The sequence below is a fragment of the Eublepharis macularius genome, chromosome 12, assembly GCF_028583425.1.
Source record: "Eublepharis macularius isolate TG4126 chromosome 12, MPM_Emac_v1.0, whole genome shotgun sequence".
Taxonomy (NCBI): Eukaryota; Metazoa; Chordata; class Lepidosauria; order Squamata; family Eublepharidae; genus Eublepharis; species Eublepharis macularius.
Window position 1 is genome coordinate 12,810,134 of NC_072801.1, and position 19,151 is coordinate 12,829,284.

Genomic DNA, 19,151 nt, shown 5'->3' on the forward strand with positions numbered 1-19,151 from the left:
TTCGTTGGGGAGTCTGTATTGCGGTGCTTGCCTAAATGATACCAACCAGTGGTCGTTCAGGACTCTTGGCTGCACGTATCCACTGCCGTCACCAGTTTTACAGACGTTTGCTGTGACGATGTTGGTGAATCTAAATCCAAAACTTGCCCTTGGCGTTACTGGATCAATCTAGGCCTAATTTGCAAATGTAAAGATATGTCAGTAAAGGAAGGAGGAACACGTGTCGATTCACAATTCTGCTCAGCCATGAAACTCGTCGTTTATTGACAAGGCCAACTGGGATAGACCTATATCTGCGCACCTAGAAGGAAGGATGGGGATATAAAGGGATGGATATGTAAGCAAAATGCATGCCCAGCACTGCGTTAACCGCAATGTATCAAGATGTTCTTAGGCTCATGTTTGACAAACCCTTGTCTTATCTTCCGGTGGCACCTGTTGGCAAATGATGTTGTTTGTTCTTCCGTCCCCACACTCCTGACATAAGCCTGCTTGATTCCTCCCTGATCAATTTAATTAAAAGTATTATAGTCAAGAGTAGAGTTGGGATTTCAGCTTAAGGGGGACATCAGTGCCTCTGGAGTTGCAAATTACCTTCAGTTCCCCCAGGTGACCTTGACAGAGGTACCTTGGCCGCCTGCCTGCTGCCTGATCCCTCTCTGGTGCTCATGACCAAATGGAGGCGCTCAAAATGGAGATATGAAATTAGAAGGCAATTCAAACAGTGAGCCCGCAGTGTGGTTGGAGAATATTATTCCTCTTTGGCAACCAAAGGAATGACATGAAAAGTAATCCTCTTCTCTTTTAAGGTAATTTAGTACTAGTGTATGACAGACGAGAATACGATAACCAGAGGTCTCTGGCAAGATCCAATTGGTGCATCGGCATCTCCAGACAGGCCCCTGTATGAGCTTTCCCACTTAGGTCAGACCTTGTTTGTCAAAACATCCCTGTAAATATGTTTACTACTGCAGTAAAGTACCTGAAATCTGTAGTGGCTGCATTTCAAGAATGATGATTACTATGTTGATAACGAGCGCTTATGTTGTACAGAATTCATCAGTCCCTCCGCCCCGAGAATGCTTCTTTGCCACCCTAAAGCTTTCTATCCAGCCTTGCCCTTTGTTTTGCTAAGGGACAAATAGTTCTTTTGGATTTGAAGACAATAAACACAGAAGTGTGGAAGGAAAGCAGATTTATTAAATCCCTCCTGTAATTTACAGGGAAGAAATGAATAAATGCAAAAACAAAGAACAGATACCGAACAAATTATGCTTATGCCCTACACTGCTCTCAGGAATCCTTGTAGTTAACAGGGCCTAAGCGCACCACATAATGCTCCTCAGACCCAGCTGAACTTCTGTAAATCCTGACCCCTCCAGGGGGTGGTATGTCTATGAGACATTAATGGAGTGCTCCAGTGTCTGATGATGCCCGTGGATGGATGGAAAGACAAGAAAAATCCCTTTCCTGAGACCAGAACTGGGTGAAGTCTGTGTTATTGGCTCTCAGTCTATATCCTCTCTCAATATCTTTGGTAGGTTAACGGAGCAGACTTGAAAGAGATAACGCAGCAAGACTCTCATAAAACAACCCACTTTACAAGTTTTATTTCGAAACATGTACAAATAAGCACATGGGGGAAACTGGAGATGGGAAACAGAACACAAAATAATAGGAAGACAGTTGCTTTCCAACTCCCAACCTACAAAGTTTCTCAAGTTTTACTACTTACTCTGAGAGGTGGATCAGACAGCTGATACCAGCAAGGCTTTTTTTCAGCTGGAACGTGGTGGGACGGAGTTCCGGAACCTCTTGAAAATGGTCACATGGCTGGTGGCCCCGACCCCTGATCTCCAGACAGAGGGGAGTTTAGATTGCCCTCCGTGCCTCCAGTGGCGTGGAGGGCAATCTCAACTCCCCTCTGTCTGGAGATCAGGGGGCGTGGCCACCAGCCATGTGACCATTTTCTCCAAGGGCAACCCACTGAGTTCCACCACCTCTTTTCCCAGAAAAAAAGCCCTGGCTGATGGATTGAGGTTGAAAACTGGTAGAGTTGACAAAGGCAACTGATGAACTCTGGCTGCTAATGAATAACAACCGCCTCCCACCCTGCCAGTCAGTATTTCAGGATTATCTCAGGAAGGACAGGATTCACCTTTGTCCAATCAAAAAGCGGTGCCAGGGCTTGTGCAAATGTTCCCTCCCAAAAAAGTCCTGACCTCTTTTTTCCCAGGAGCCTGAGCATTTTGCACTCAGCACTTTTAGAGTGGCATGGACAACTTGTGGAAGCACCATCTTAGACCTTTTATAGCTTCAGCAGCATCATCCCATATAAAGGGTAGCGGAAGCCCCTAACCTGGGAGGCTGTATTCCGCCAGGAGCCCTGCATGTCCTGCTTCTGCCTCAAAACCACACCGATGGCGTCAGCTGACTCAATCAGGGACCAGCTGTCCTGTTCAAAGAGACAATGTCTATTTCTAAGTCAAATGACTCTTTTGGTGTTTCTGTTGGTCTTTTCTAGCCCCAGGCCCCCCCGTGAGGCTGGTCTTTCCTGAGGTGAGACTGACTTCTGTTCGCATTGTTTGGCAACCACCTGAAGAGCCCAATGGGATTATTCTTGGTAAGCGAAGCATTATGGTGGCATATGGGGCAGAACTGGGGGTGGCAGTCACATGAGTATCCTGCCAATTTATTCTGGATGACTAGAAGATCTTTGTAAACTGAAATTGGGGGTATTTACTAAAATCAGGCACATCTTGGAATGAGCAGGTATTCACGTTCTAGTCCTGCAGGTTGGGATCTGTGCTAAAGAGTTTCTGTTCCTGTGTGAAGTGGTGTATACAGGGCTTTTTCTTCTGGGAAAAGAGGTGGTGGAACTCAGTGGTGGAACTCAGGACCGCACAATGACATCTCTTTGGGTCCGCTGGAACAAGGGGGGAGTTTTTTAAAGTTTAAATTGGCCTCGGTGAAAATGGTCACATGGCCGGTGGCCCCGCCCCCTGATCTCCAGACAGAGGGGAGTTTAGATTGTCCTCCACAGCACGGAGGGCAATCTCAACTCCCCTCTGTCTGGAGATCAGGGGGCGGGGCCACCAGCCATGTGACCATTTTCTAGAGTTGCCGGAACTCCGTTCCACTGTGTTCCAACTGAAAAAAAAAGCCCTGGGTGTATATAACCAACCAGGCTTGGGAAACCTCGAGTATGCAGTGGATCATTGACCAGTATGCTCTCCTGCCAAGGTTGTGGCTGTGACTCAGTAGTGGAGTGTGCATTTTGCATGCGGAAAGTCTAAGTTCATTCCCATCCCTCCCGTTAAAGGATTGGTGGCAGCAAGTGCTACGAAACATCTTCCTCTGCCTCAGATTCTGGAGACCTGTCTGCGCAGACCATCCTGAACTGCAGGAGCCATGGTTTCAATTCATTTTGTAGCAGTTTTACATGTTTTCTAATATGTGCTCTTTCAGGGCTCAGACCAGGCAACCAGATTTGATGGGGGGTGGGGGAGCACACTGTTGAATACTGAGGGTTTGAATGAACCTATACAAAACCAGAGATGGTGAACAGTCAAAGCTGTGCAGCCACTTCTCTGTGCTAAATCTAAAGAAACATCTTTGCAAGTAAATCACAAATATTTCTGTGTTGGTACCATACAGCTGTAATGAGCAACCATGACTCAGTGATTAGAAGTTTCTCCACAGTCATGTACTTTCTCTCTTCCCCTCCTCCCCCCTGCCCTCCGCTGATCAGCTGCTCTCTTCTCTTTCCTGGTTGCAGTTTTTCAAACTGGCAGTCTACAATTCCAAGTGATAATTCCAAATGCATAGCCATGTCAGTCTACTGCAGCACAATAAAACAGAAGTTTATTTGCATTTTTCCATTATAGACCCCATTACATTGTTTATTGAAATGTCTTTGAAATTATCTATACTGACTCACACTGTGTAATCCAACCTGAGTCTCAATGAGGAAGGTGGACTATAAATAACATAAATAGATTTTTAAAAAGAAATAAAAATAAAAAGAAGCCCAGCTGCACCTTTAAGGACTAAGGGACTGCCTTACAGTGGCTTGTCTCTTTTCTCCATGGTCGGGGACAGAGGGTGGCGCTTGGGCAGAAATTGTCATCCCGCCACCCTTTGGTGTGCGGGGTCCCACAGGGAGCAATACTCTCCCCTTTATTGTTTAACATCTATATGCGCCCCCTTGCCCAGTTGGTGCGAAGTTTCAGACTTGGGTGTCATCAATATGCAGATGACACCCAGTGGTATCTGATGATGGATGGCCAGCCCGGCTCAGCCCCAGATGTTCTGGAACATGCTTTTGCAGCCGTGACTGGTTGGTTGAAGCAGAGTCGGCTGAAACTGAACCCGACGAAGACGGAGGTCCTGTACTTGAGCCATGGGGGATTAGGTTTGGGACTCCAGCTCCCGGCCCTCGATGGGGCACCGTTACTGCCAGTTCCGAGGGTTAGGAGCCTGGGGGTGATCTTGGATGCCTCCCTGAAAATGGAGGCACAGGTCACAGCAGTTGTCAGGTCCTCTTTTTGCCATCTGCGGCAGACCAGGCAACTTGTCCCTTACCTGCCAACCCGTGACTTAACTACAGTGATCCAAGCAAGGGTCATCTCTAGGCTAGATTACTGTAACTCGCTCTATGCGGGGCTGCCCTTGAGCCTGACCCAGAGATTACAGCTGGTACAAAATGCAGCGGCTTGTGTTATTACGAGCATATAACACCGTTCTTACATGAGCTGCATTGGTTGCCAGTGGAGTACTGGATCAGATTCAAGGTTCTGGTATTGACCTTGAGGACCTTGTGAGGACTGGGACCAGCGTATCTACGGGACCGTCTCTCCCCATATATTCCCCAGAGGACACTCCGATCAGGGGACAAACAGCTGTTGGTGGTCCCTGGCCCCAAGGAGGCCTGCCTAGCCTCGACTAGAGCCAGGGCCTTTTCGGTCCTGGCTCCCACCTGGTGGAATGCTCTGTCTGCTGAAATCAGGGCCCGGCAGGACCTACTATCTTTTCGCCTGCAAGACAGAGTTGTTCTGCCAGGCATATGGCTGAGGCTGGGCGGGCCTCTGCCGGCCTGGAAAAAAGGGGTGTATAAAACCCTCCCTGTGAAGGCTGTCCACCATCCTGTTTTAAACGTTTTTAATTAACATGAATTTTTAATTGTGTTTTAATTGTATTTTTAATATGTTGTTATCTGCCCTGAGCCCACTCACAGGGAGGGTAGAATAAAAATTTGAAATAAATAAATAAAATAAAATAAATAACATATTAATTCCAGAAGCTTTTGTAAGTCAAACTTCAACTTCAGCCAATGCGTTGAAGTAAGCTCTCTAATTCTAAACACAGATGTACTCTTTGAAGTCCAGTGAAGTCAGTGGGCTTAGAAGACTGTCACCTGGCTAAGGACTTCATCATATAACTTGCAGCTTTCTTGAAAATTAGCAAAAGGCCTGACCTTATGATGGCACCTGGCCTTTTATGACAGATGTGTTTCAGGAGAAGCTTTGAAGTTTAACTATGAGTGATACTTTTGAAACCAAAAATCAAGTCTTTTTAATTTTAAGTCAGTAGTGCTAGTATTACATAACTTCATGGGAATTCAGTCCTTTTGCAGTTAGTTTATTTGTAGCTGGGATGCATCTTCCCTGAGAACTATAGCAAGCTTGCTTGTCTGACAGTGATCTAGGTGTATTGCATTTTGAAGGCTTGCTTGGTTTTACTAGCTAATATTGTCCCAGTAAACGATAGTCTGCTTTTCCACTGAGTGCTAAATTATGTCTGGAATCACTCACAGCATTTACTCAGACGGTATACGGGGGTCCAAAGCATTCCACTGATGATAACAAGGCCCACGAGGGGACTTGAATGTTGTTCAGTGTGATCCATGATCAGCTGCTCCTGAATCGCTTGATTACAATAAGGAAGGAAGGATTTGGTTCCAGTTTGATACCGTTTAGCTGTAACTCTGTGTATTTCTATGGCTTGGTAGCTTATTTTATTTTAAAGGGAACTCTGTGTCTTGTGTGCTTATTGCCCAATGAAATCTGAGATCTAAACCTAAATTTTTGTGTGCGGGCTAATTCCATCTATCTGAAACAATCAGTCTGGAAAATAATCAAAAAATGCTTCTCTTTCTGTCACCTGCATTCCTGAGCAAGTCTAGATAGAGGGGAAAGTATTAACCCTGTAGGCACTTTCAGATTTTGAGAACAGGCAGTGGGCGCTATAAAATATCTACCAAGTGTGGGGTTGGCACAGCCAATCACAAAGTGACTGCCAGCGGGGATAGGGCCGATCACAAAATATTTAGAGTTTCTAAGCCAAGCATTTTATGATGGAGGCAGCCTTTGACGGGTTATTCCAGTGCACAAAGGTGATGCCTCCTGGGCTGCTGTGAAGTACCTCCTGCTCCGGTGAGGTGAAAGAAAGGTAGAACTGGCTATTCGCTTTGTGGAATAAGCAAGTGAGCACCACGGGGTTCCCTAACAATCACTGGGACGGGGTAACACTCTATTGTGAGGTCTTGCCAGTTACCTTGAGCTATTTTTCAAAGTGTTGAAAGCTAACCCAGGATTCCTTCAACTCAGAGGAGTGCAAACCTTAAAAATCCATGGCTTCTCACTCGAGGCAAGTGATGAAAGAAGAACAAACTTAACCCACCAGCTTTTGATCTGCAGAATCCTGATACCACTCAATGAAACATTGTTGTTCGGCAAAACCGATGGGTGGGTAATCCCATCTGCCTATGATTGCCTCTTCTCCACAGTCTTCAGAGCTGCTTCGTTGTTAGCTTGAAATACTGTAGCCCACGGAGAGGGAGTGTTGTGCCACCCCAACCCACTCCTAATATTTGTGGTTGCCAATAGCAAAACCAGAATTTGTGAATTGCATCTGAATCAGCTGTTCACTTCACTTTGATAGCCTTTTATTTATCATTGTGGCGGAACGGGCGCTGGCTCTCAGTCCCGGCAACTGAGCCGCCGTCAGTGGCCTGCTAGCCCCGCTATCCGCCTCCCACTGTCCCTGGTGGGCATGGCTCACCTTCTTCATCGCTGCCACCACTCACTGAATTGTACACCACCTGACTGAGGGGCAGTGAGACCCCTCTAGCTGAGGTTCCTTACTGGGAAGTGAATTCCCCAATCTTTGGGTGGGCCCTGGAGAACTGGCAACCCACCAAGGTCTGGCCTGATCAGTTTCTCCTGGGCTCCCTCCCTCCCTGTAGCGTGCCAAGTGGGGGAGTTTACGTAGTCAGAGCACCACAAGGTCCTTTATATTCCAAAAAAGTATAATTTATTAACTATATACAGAGCACTATATACAAAGCAGGTGAAGGCACAACACATAGGGGTGGACCCCCCCCCCCCTGTTCAGGACTCATAGGGCAGAAAATGAAACAGAAGAGAACCGCCGTCTGCTTTCCCTACCACACTGTTCCCTACTCTACCTTAAGGGGGGGGGGGTCTGAGGGAAGGTTCACCTTTTATTTCCTTTCTGCTGCCTCCCAGGCCCTCCACATTTAGGGCCCAGGCACCCGGGTTGCGCCCAGCAGCAGGAGCCTCTCCTTCTTCAACCAAGAAGATGACTAACTCTTTACCTCAGGATCCGCTGGGTATCTCTATTCCGGCTCCACCCCTTATTTTTCCCGCATTTTCTTGCCCCGGGGCAGCTGGGAGTTGTAGTCCAGAAAGAAGAGCTTCCCACACCAAGACTCCTACAGGCCTATCCCTGGCCCCACAACCCATCAGAGCTCATGGGGAACATTTCCTCCCCTTTCTTTAAAGACAGATTAACAGCAACTGGCACTCATTTCACCCCTGGTAACCATTTCGTTACAATCATAGTTATTAAAATGTTACATAATACCAAGTAGACAAATCCAGTGTAATTCCTTTATATTGCTATCTTGCCTTGATCAGAAATCTTTCTTACATTTTGAAAACTGGTCCCATTTTTTTTAACCGTCTGAAAGTACTTATAAGAGTAGTGTTGAAGCAGAGCTAACGTTTTAAGTACAAACAATTATGCTGGACGTACTAAACAGATATTTAACTATTGACTGAAATCTCTACTGATTTAGAGATGCGTCTTTAAAATAAGGTTTATGCAGTCCAAAGAAGTGCTGTGCAAATCAGCAGACTCTCTTGTACAAGAGTACCTTGAAATGCAAACCGTTTCCACTGGAGATACTGCCGTAGTCTCACAGCCCTCTGAGTATACACGCGCTTTTTGCGACTAATGTTTTTGAAGCCTAGATCAAAATATGGCTGAATGTTTTAGAAAGAGATCAGTTCTCACAGGCTTCTAGAGAGGAAAGTGTTTGGTTTGAATATTTCACAATAAATTGCTCCCGGTTAGCAACAATTCTTCTTTCTAAGTGTGTGAGAATAAACATCTAAACCTTTACTGGATGTTCTTTTCAGTATTCCAGCCAACAACCTCCACCTTAAAAAGGTATAAAAATCAAACGGCTGAGATGTGGTTCATATGTAGATTTGATATTATCTTGCTTGGTCTCAGTAGAACCCTGGAGTCACTGCAGAAAGCAATTGTCTGTCTCTGCATTTTTTAAAATCCTGCCTTTTTTCTAAGGAGCCCAGGGCAGCGAAAATGGATCTCCTCCTTCATTTTATCTCCACAACAATCCTATGAGGAAGGTCAACTTGAAAAAGACAGGCCCAAAGTCACCCAGCTAGCTTCCTGGCAGACTGCGGATTTGAAGCTGGGTCTCCCAGGCTGTAGCTAAACACTCTCTACACCTACGGACATATCGATAGCCAGTGTAGTGTAGTGGTTGGAATGTCAGACTAGGATCTGGGAGTCCCAAGTTCAAATCCCCACTCTACCGTGGAAGCTCTCTGGGTGCCCTTGAGAGAACTGTCTCAGCCTAACCCAGCTCTCAGGGTTTTTGTGAGGATAAAATGGAGGACAGTAGAATGATGGAAGGTGTTTTGGGTGCCTGCTGGGGAGAAAGGCAGGGTATAAATGAAGTAAAGTAAATAAATAAAACAGATTGCCATGATAGCCCTTCAGTGAAGGTATATATGTACTGTTCTGTTTGATTTGTCAGTGCATCTGTCCAGGGGCGAGTACCCCAAGCACCCTGAACTTGCCACAGACCCCCTTACCTGCAGACTGACAGCACCCCAGCAGCAGACGCAGAGAGCCCAGAGGAGTTGACGCAGCTCCAGCCAGTGGAGAGGGAGGAGGAAAGGGAGCCAGCTGAAGAAGCCAGCCAGGCACATGCTGCCCAGCCAAGCCTTAAAGGGCAAGAGGCACACACACACACTGACACCAGGACAAATGGGCAAGATGCCCCTGCCCAAGTCCTGGGGGGAACCAGCAGCCCAGTTTACCCCAGGGAACTGGCCAGAACCCAGGAGGCCAGGGTGCTCCTCATGAGCAGAGGCAGCCAAGCCGCATTGCCTGGAGAGGCCCTGCCAGCCCCACCCTGCAGAAAAGAATAAGAGGGCAGGGAGGAATGAGAAGAGGAACACCTGAGGGTGCCACCAGCTGGGCTACATCTAGCCCCACCCTGCAAGGAAGAATAGGAGAGCAGGGAGAGACTGGGATGAGAGAGGAGACACCTGAGGACATAGACAGCTGAAGGGCATCAGGCATAGGGCAGAGCCTGGGAGGAAGGGAGGGGGAAGTTGGGAGAAGCCCTATAAAGGCAGGATCAGTAGGGAGAGTGGTGAAGGAGTGGAGATGAGGGAGGGGGACAAGGGTTGGAGGCAAGAAGCAGGGGCGGAAGGGTGCTCAACAGGTTGAGCAGGCCTGTGAGTGGTAGAGAGGGAGCAAGGGTGACGTATCCCTCCCCTCCTTCCACAGAGCTGGAACCTGTGCTGTCCCTGACTGTGCCTGGGAGCTGTAGTTCAGGCCCACTGGTGCTCTGTGCAGCTGCACCCATGCCAAAGCCTGACAGCATCTCCAGTTAGGAATGGTCCACACCTGCTTGGATGGGATTGGTTAGTCTTCTCAGTGCACCTTGTTTTTGTTTGTGCTCTGCACAATGAAGGCCTGTTCCTTTCTTGTCCTTTGATCTTCTGCCCTCACCTGTAATTTGTCCCTTCTCTTCCTTGCCCCCTTTATTTGTATGCTATAGATACATACACAAAGCCCTGCAAAAGGAGGGCCTTACTTTGGCGGTGGAGCTCTGTTTCATCTTTCCTCTCCTCCACCGCTTCTCAGAGAAAGAAGATACAGCACTATTTTCGCTTCATAAGAAAGACACTAAACTTTTGGACTTTGATGTTCATCCCGGATTTGTTCTTTTCCATTATGTTTATGAATGTACAGCCCCTGTGTTTGGGCATTTGAAATATTCTTGAAACTGTGTATGAGTGGGGTATGAATTGATATGATAATTTGAAGCACATGAGCACTTTGAATTATATTTATTGGGTATTTGTGTAAATTGTGGATTGATTTCTCCCGTGAGTGTTTACTCTGTCTAAGTAGCAGCTTGTGGCGGGAGAAGCCATTGTTGTGTTGATTTACTTTGGAGGTGGGCTTTGGCTCTTGGAAGCTTGCACAGCAATAAATCTCTTCATTTCTAAGACGCAACTAGACTCTTTGATGTTAAGGGCAAGAAATCCTTGCTTCTGTAACTGAGTTCCCGCTTACTAGCTAGTCTTTTCCTCTCATCTTTATGTCCATGGTTTTTAACCTTCTATATAACTGCAACAACTGTGGGCCTAGAGTAAGGTTTGGAACTGGATGCGGCCCAAGTCTGCAAAGTGGAGCTTTGATCTCATGTTGAGTCAATGCATGCCTTCAGCACTCAAAAATGCTGAGTGGCAGAAATCAACAAACTGCACTACCACAGCTTTAATCTTTGATCATTATGCAGCTTTGATACACATATCCCAAAATTTGTGCAACAAATTAATAAATGAATGTGTGCTCAATTGTACTGCAGCATCTTTGGGATGCTGTTGCCAGTTCTGAAGGGTTTTGAATGCAGATGTGCATAAAACCAACATTTTTTTAGTAGAATTTTCTTTATTTAAACTATAAACTGTAAACCATAACATAATAACTATAAACAATAAACATAGAGAATAAGAAAAAAACAACATTCTAAACAGAAGACATACTAACAATATGTATATCTATATAAAAACAAAGTTCCAAAGCTTTTTTCCAACTGGCTGTCCGTTATTCTCAACGAAAAAGTCTCTGGTTTCAACTGAATTTTAATCTTCAAAATCTTCTGAATCGATGATTATATCTGCAACCAAAAACTTTTTGCTTTCTTACATGTCCACCACATATGAAAAAATGTCCCTTCTTGTTTGGCACATTTCCAACATACATTTGAAGTCCCCTTATACATTCTAGCCAATTTTTTAGGAGTCATATACCAATGATACAACATTTTGTAAACATTTTCTTTAATACTAGAGCTTAATGTAAATTTCACCCCCCCTTGTCCACATATTTTCCCATTGCTCCATTAATATATCATGTCCACAATTTTTCGCTCATTTAATCATACATTATTTTACTTGTTCTTCTTCCATCCTCAAACCTCAACAAAAGTTTATACATTTTAGAAATAACATGTTCATAATTTGTACAAAGGACAATTTCAAATTCAGTTTTAGATTGTTCGAAGTCATAATGTCTCTTGTCTAATTTAAAGCTCTTCAAAATTTGCATATATGGAAACCACTGGCAAGCATGCCCTTCTGCTGCTAAGTCCTCTCTTGATTTAATTTTAACTTGAGAGAATTCCAATAAATCCTGATAAATTAACCATTTAAGTGGACTCACCATTTCCCTTCTAAAATGAGCTTTTTGTGATGACAACCAGAGAGGTATTTTCGAACAAAACCTAAGATTGTATTTATTCCATACTCTCAGAATGGCATGCCTTACATAGTGATTATTAAACTCTGCATTGGCCTTAACTTTGTCATACCATAGATACCCATGCCACCCAAATTTTAAATCGTGCCCTTCAAGGTCCAATAGTCTTCTATTTTTTAACAGTATCCCTTCCTTCATCCAAACCAGACAGTTAGCCACAAAATATAATCTCAAATCTGGTAGACCCAAACCTCCTCTTTCTTTTTCATCCTGTAGAAACTTAAATTTAACCTTTAGTTTTTTGCCTTGCCATATAAATCTCAATATATCCTTCTGCCATTGTTTAAATAGTGCCTCAGTTGTCAATACTGGAATTGTCTGAAATAGGAATAAAGTTCTAGGTAAGACATTCATTTTAATTGTAGTTATTCTTCCAAACAACGATAATTGAATCTTATCCCATCTGAGCATATCCCTTTTAATTTCTTTCCAAGTCTTAATATAATTATTTTGGAATAACATACAGTTCATATTTGACAAAGTAATACCCAAGTATTTAACTTTTTTCTCAGTTTTGAACCTTGTTTTGCTCTCAAGTTTCATTTGGTCTTGTTTTTTCATAAGACTTTGGTCTTCTGCTTATTAACCTTAAAACCGGCCACTGCAACAAATTCTTTCAACTTTGTCATTAAGATTTCAATTCCCTTTAAAGTATCCTCCAAAACCAACACCAAGTCATCCGCAAAGGCTCTCTCAGTTTGTAGTTCTCCTGTTTCACCTTTACACCATGAATTCTCTCATCTTGATTTTTAACACCATCTGATTACAAAATGCTGTAAATCACTGTTTGTGGCGTTTTGTAAACAGATGGCGTCAAAAATTGCACGAGAAAGCCAGCAACCTTCCTGAGTCTCGTGCGATTTATAGACAGTGTGAAAACAGCGCTTGTCTTATGTCCTTATTCAAAACCTCAAGCACCAGTATAAATAACAAAGGTGACAATGGGCAACCTTGTCTTGTGCCTCTTTGTGTTCCACATGGTTTGGTTAACTCTCCATTCACGACTATCCGTGCAGTCTGGGATGTATAAATCAACTTAGTCCATTTTAGAAAATTGTTTCCAAAGCCCTAATCTTCCAAGATCTTAAACAAAAATTTCCAATTTAAATTATCAGAGGCTTTCTCGGTGTCTAGGAAGATCAAAGCGGCTTGTCTTTCATTATGCTTTCCCAAATATTCCAGAATATCCAATACTATTCTTACATTGTCCTTCAGGTGCCTCTTAGATAAAAATCCACTTTGGTCTTCGTGAATGACGTCCTGTAGGATACTTTTAAGTCTTCCCACCAAGATTGATGCAAACAGCTTATAGTCCTTATTTAATAATGATATTGGCCTGTAATTCCTTGTCAATGTGTGATCTTGTCCATCTTTTGGAGAAGTTCATCCTCAAAACACTTACAGTAGCTGCTTGGGAGTCCATCTGGTCCAGGAGCTTCCCCCAACTTACTCTTTTTTATAGCTTCTCCCACTTCTCTTACTGTTATAGGTCCATTCATAATTTGTCTTTGGTGTTCCATGATCTTAGGTATTAGCTTTTTATGTGCAGTAGGACCAAAATGACAGTTGAAATGAACAGTAGAAATGAACAGGACTTGTCCATTTGCCATTGCCCACCATTGGCAGAGTGGGCTGGTATGGGATGGAAAGGACATGGCGGAGGTGTGTTAATGAAACTAGAACTCAGGGTCTTCCAATAAATTTTGCAGGCCATTCAGGAGAGACAAGAGGAAATGCATGGTCATGCTGAATAGAAATATATCTATGGAATATCTTGCCACAAGAAGTGCTGTTTGCCACTGTTGAGCTTGGCTTGAAGAAACAGATTTAGACAGATACATGGAGTATGAGTCCTTTATTAGCTAGAGCAAGATTTGGATCTAGTAGTACCTTAAAGACCAAATAAATTTCCAGGGTATGAGTGTGCAAGAATCAAAGCTTCCTTTGTCAGAGGCACGTCCCAGATGATCGGCCAAACAACAAACTAGGCAGTTGTCATCATACTCTGCTTGTGAGGTTCCCATTGGCATCTGACTAGTCTTACCTGAAAACAAATGGACCTTTCGATCTTCTCCAGCAGGGCAGTTCTTCTGCTTGTACTGACTCTTTGGTAGATCTTTGAGTGCTCATCATTTCCCCTTGAAACCATCCTCACCATTAGTCTGCACATTGTCTTTCATTTTGTGGTGAATGTGGCATCCTCTGGTCACTCAAGATCACCAGCTAATCAGCAGTAGTCTTATCTGTGCATTACATTAGGTGAGCCACTGGTGGGTTGTGGATGTGAAACAGCATTAGTTAAAATTTTGCTCTCAGAACTGGGACAACGCTTCTTACTTGGATAAAGTGCTATATGTATCGGCAGAAAATGGAAGTTTCTAAATTTTATTGTATGAGTATTTCTATTACTTTTCCCCATCCAAGACCATTTTTAATCATTATCATTTCTTTCTCCAAACATCACCTTCTAACCATGCCTTGAGAAGTCATATTGTCACAGCGTCATATTCCATCACCCGTCTGTGCTGAAAATATCCCTGTATTTTTTCCTTGTGATTTTCATGACTGTTCAGCAATCATTTGAGTTCAGTTTTATACTGTCTTTCTATTCCTCATGTCTTAATGGCCTTTAAAATGCCTATTGCGTTTATTGCTGTGTGGCTTCGGTAGCCCCAGGGCATACATTAATTTCTCTTTGAACACTTTCCATTTACCTCTATTGATTTCTCTTGTTTGATTTCACCCAGCACTTTCCCTCAGCCTTTTTTTTCTTTTTTGTCACAGAATTTTCACATGCCCACATTTCTTTTTTCATAGTCTGATTTCACTTTTGCTGTTACTGCCACCTCGGGTCTCATTCACACAATCAACCACTGGGGCTGATTTTTCTGTCCATGCAATTCCTACCCTCTCCGAGTTCAGTTTTCATATTAGTGTGGCATACACAAATTGGCTTTGTGTATTATTGCTCCTCCTGCACAGGTCATAAATGTGTCTGTCGTGAGTTAAGTGGGTATTTTAAAATTTGATTGAATTGACCTCGGAAGTAGTTGAATGAATTAGCCATTGACCTTGATGGGCAGAAAGACATCTGCCCTGCTGCCCGACAATATACTACTTTATCCAAAAGTAAGTCATTCTGATTATTCAGTGAGTGTTCCTCCAAAGAAAATGTGGCTGGGATTCTTCCCTTATTTACACATCTGTGAACTGCAACCTTATTTGTACATTTATCGGTACTTCTCACAAGGCAAATAGCAGCTCGACATATCAGGGCAGCCTTGAGTTAAACGCAAAGATATTAATATTCTAATGCAGTCCTATGGGTTTTCCTGCACAGGATTGTACTGTATGTAACTTCTAGCCTGCCTGCTTGCTTTCATTTGCCTTATTTAATCATTTGTATCAAGTTGAAAGGTGACAAGAATATATACTCCCCTGATCTGCAAAGGCGGCATCTGCCTGCATCTTGCACAGAGATCCAGTAGCTCTTTAATCACCATAACCTCAGCATGGAGTCTTCCTGTTCTCTTTATGGTAAGAGCCTGGGTGCTGGGAGCCTGGAAAGGAGCAAGCGTAGGGACCCTTCCTCTGAAGCAGGGAAGGTCCTCCTTGACAGGTAGCTGCCAGGAGCAGTAACAGAGCAGTGTACTTGGCTGACAGCATGAAGGAGGGGTTCAAAAGAACCCCGTGGGATTCTTCCAGTCACGGAGCCGTGTATTTGGAAGGCATGGACTGTACCACTTAAAAAACCGCTTGTAATCTACCAACTGATTGAGTGTTTGAATGCACTAATAGCAGCATGGGCCATTTTTATCGATCTTTGGCATGCTTGACTTGATGCTTCTAGTTTAAGGGGAAGAGAGCAAGACGTGAAATGGATTGGAACTGGTTTGCTCTTTATGGCTTGTGTGCTCACTCTTGACAAACTGGAGTTGGTTCTCTCTTAACATTTCACATTCCCCCCCAGGCTGCATTTGTGTGTGTTGGTTCAGTGCTGACTTTAATCTCATCACCAACTTTTGTGTCTATCATGGCTTCTTCTCATTTGCTCACTATGGTGTGTGTCTCTCCTCCGTTCCGTCCCCTCTCAAGTCTCTCCTGGGGCATTTTATCTCAACTGATTCTTGCTGTGCCTTTTTTATTCTGCTTTCTACACATGTGCAGAAGTTGAAAAAGGTCAGAACACATCCTTTCGGCATATTCCCCCTCCCCCCGCGATATGCACACCTTTCCTTGGCTTTTAAAAATTGTTAAATGAAATGCTGTAGCGTTTTTAAAATCAAGTCTACATTTCACAATGTGGGATGTAAGCTACATTACCAAAATGTGTAAGTTGCAGGGCTTTTTTTCAGCTGGAAGGCAGTGGAACGGAGTTCCGGAACCTCTTGAAAACGGTCACATGGCTGGCCCCGCCCCCTGATCTCCAGACAGAGGGGAGTTCAGATTGCCCTCCGTGCCAAGTGGCACAGAGGGCAATCTCAACTCCCCTCTGTCTGGAGATCAGGGGGCGGGGCCACCAGCCATGCGACCATTTTCTCCGAGGGCAACCCACTGAGTTCCACCACCTCTTTTCCCAGAAAAAAGCCCTGGTAAGTTACATTACAAATCATTGCACATGTAGAAAGAATTTAGACTGGTCAATATGCAAACTTCTGAAATTTCCTCATCCTCATTTTCCCATGAATTTGGAATTCCAAATTTACCTGGATGTGTTACTAAAGTGGAAATTCTCAATTGTATAACTTTTTTTAAAAAACGCCGAAAGTGCACACAGCATACGCCGCTTTCAGTTCCCACAATTCACCTCCCTCCCCTCCACCCCTTTCTGTGTTATGACGGCGCATGTGATTCTTTTTCTGTGGTGTTTTAACAATGCACTTGCGGAGATCAATAAAACCCCACATGAAGAGATTCTTGATGCAAGATTTTGTTTGCAACGTTTTTTTCAGTGTGCGTCAACATCATAGAACAGGAAGAAGGAATACAAATGAATGGAAGAACCAGGGTCAGACTGGCCATTAGAGCACTGAGAAGTTTCTCAGAGGGTCAATAGCCTGCTTCCCTTACCTACACACTTAAGCTTGCTTAACCCTAGGTGGAAGAGCTGTGCCTGACATGGAGAGGCTTTCTCCCAGCTGGTGCAAGCCACACTTGGGGAATCTGTCGAACCTGAGCCACTCCCACCCTGAAGAAGGGGGTTCCCATCTCTGACAAGCCAGACACAGTGTGCAGATGGCTGTGCCCATGTCCAGCAGAGCTGTGGGAGGCACCCAGCTGAACTGCATGAGGTATGGGGCTGGCTCCTCCTCCTTCCCTCCCTCCCCTGGGGGGAGGTGAGGGGACAGGGAACTCAGAAAGGAAAATGTATATTGAGCCAGCTCTGACCAAAATCACACACTAATTACGTGAACAGCTTAGAACCTTAACTTAGGGGAATGGAAACCAAGACCCTTCCAGACGGATTCTCTGAAAGCTACTTCTAAAGTTTTTGATCTTCTGATCTAACTTTTTTCAGGTACTTTTTTTTCTTACACGCACATCTAAAGGCAAGTGGCTACATCCCTGCTCCCAAACCAGGTTGTGATTTTCTCACTTTGCAGTTGCTGTGCTCCAACAGTCCTTCTTGGCTTTTGCTTGTGGTTCAGGTGCTCCAGCAAAAGCAGCCCACCAAGATGTTCAGTTTTTACAGAGCCAAATTTGAATATATATGGCCTTCTAATCTCTCTCATCTGTGTATGTCCAGTTCCAAGCTGGGCTTTCCGCTACTGGGCTCGCTCTCAAATCTTGTCGGCTGTAATTTGAGTATCTGTGAAACATGGTCCTCTACTCTGGTGCCTTCGAGCAGCAAAGTCTACCAGAGACGTGCTTTGCAAGAGACATATTGACTGGGGAAGGGGAATAAACGTTCACTTGCTCACTCGGCTGACACAAATGATCCCGTTTCCTCCTGTGTGGAAGGGGGAGACAGTGACATATAGGGAGAGGAGAGGTTATCCATAAAAGCTTCGCTAGACCCTCCACACGCAATTAGCACCATCTGTATCCCAATTAAACTGAAAAGTTTTCAACAGAATTGGCTGTACAAAGAGCATACTAAATCCCTGCTTTGCCCCTCAGTTCTGTATGCAGCGTCCCGGCATTGGGAAGGAGATGGTGTCCCTCTCTCTCGTGGCCTCAGGGTCGCTGGCATCCATCTTCCCCCATCCTCCATCCCCTTCTATTACCTTATGTTTTCATCTTTGTTTCTTTTGTTGCAACTAAAACCTGGGAAGCGTCCAAAGTGCAGCAGGGATATCACGTCCAGAGGAACGTGCCGCACACAAAGCCTGCGGAGCTCTTTGGAGTTCAAAGGATGGTCAGAGGGCTGGCAGATGTCTGTCGCAACCGAATTCAGCTGCATCTGTTTGGGGTTTCATTTGGCTGCTGTCTGCCCCCCTCCACACTCCCAACCATGTAACTTGATGGAGCATTTAATGGTCCTCGCTACAGCAAAGCCGTCCCTGCCATCTCTGATAGAAATTGATTTTGGAGCTTAGCAGCTGGGCTGACTTTCCAATAAGCTCCAGAAGAAAGCAAACCTGGCGTATTGGCAAGGACTCTCAGAACGAGTTTGAACAGTTGGCACATCCTCTTAGGGGACAAAGGCCCATTCTGTTCTGTTGGATACACTGACTTGCGTAGATGGGTTTTTGGTAATGTCTCGGATGATAATGCTTGGGAAAGTTTACAAAGTGAGCGGGATTCTCCTGCCTCCCTTGCAGGTTCCAGCTGTCCCTTGCCCAGTTAACCATAGTGCAGCTTCAGCTATGTCCTGCTTGGTCATCCCTCAAGGCCAAAGGCCGAGGGACAAGATCTCAAGCAGCGTAGAAATGCTTTCCCCCTATCCCTGCTGTAAGAATCACCGTGTCTCCCTGTTCAGCAAGGTGTTTATCAGAAATCACCTGCAAGCTTCATTTGCAGCAACCTTCAGTTAGTTAGTTTTGAAAGGCCAGCGTAAAAATAGAAAACAGAGGATCCGATATTAAGGACTGTTGTCTTTATGGCCTGATGGCGAGTTTTCCAAAAACAGCTAGCTGGCCATTGCTGCAACAGAACGTGAGGCCAGGTGGGCCTTTGCTTTGTTTCCCCAGGGACAGTTGTTCTGTTCAGTTAGAGCTGAAGGTGGTCTGCTGAAACAGTCTGATGTAGAAATTGGCTGGGGTGCTGAGAACCAGTTACCTATCTAACTTACTCTGATTCAACTCATTCATATG

The 19,151-nt window shown here is 44.6% G+C and overlaps 1 protein-coding gene across 1 annotated transcript in view; it reads left to right on the forward strand.

The window, feature by feature from the left end:
• The window catches only part of SDK1 (sidekick cell adhesion molecule 1), a 227,774-nt gene that overhangs the window by 100,316 nt on the left and 108,307 nt on the right, over window positions 1–19,151 (forward strand). The window contains exon 14 of the mRNA XM_054993345.1: window positions 2,525–2,623. Coding sequence (XP_054849320.1) covers window positions 2,525–2,623 — 99 coding nt within the window. The remainder of the gene's footprint in view (window positions 1–2,524; window positions 2,624–19,151) is intronic.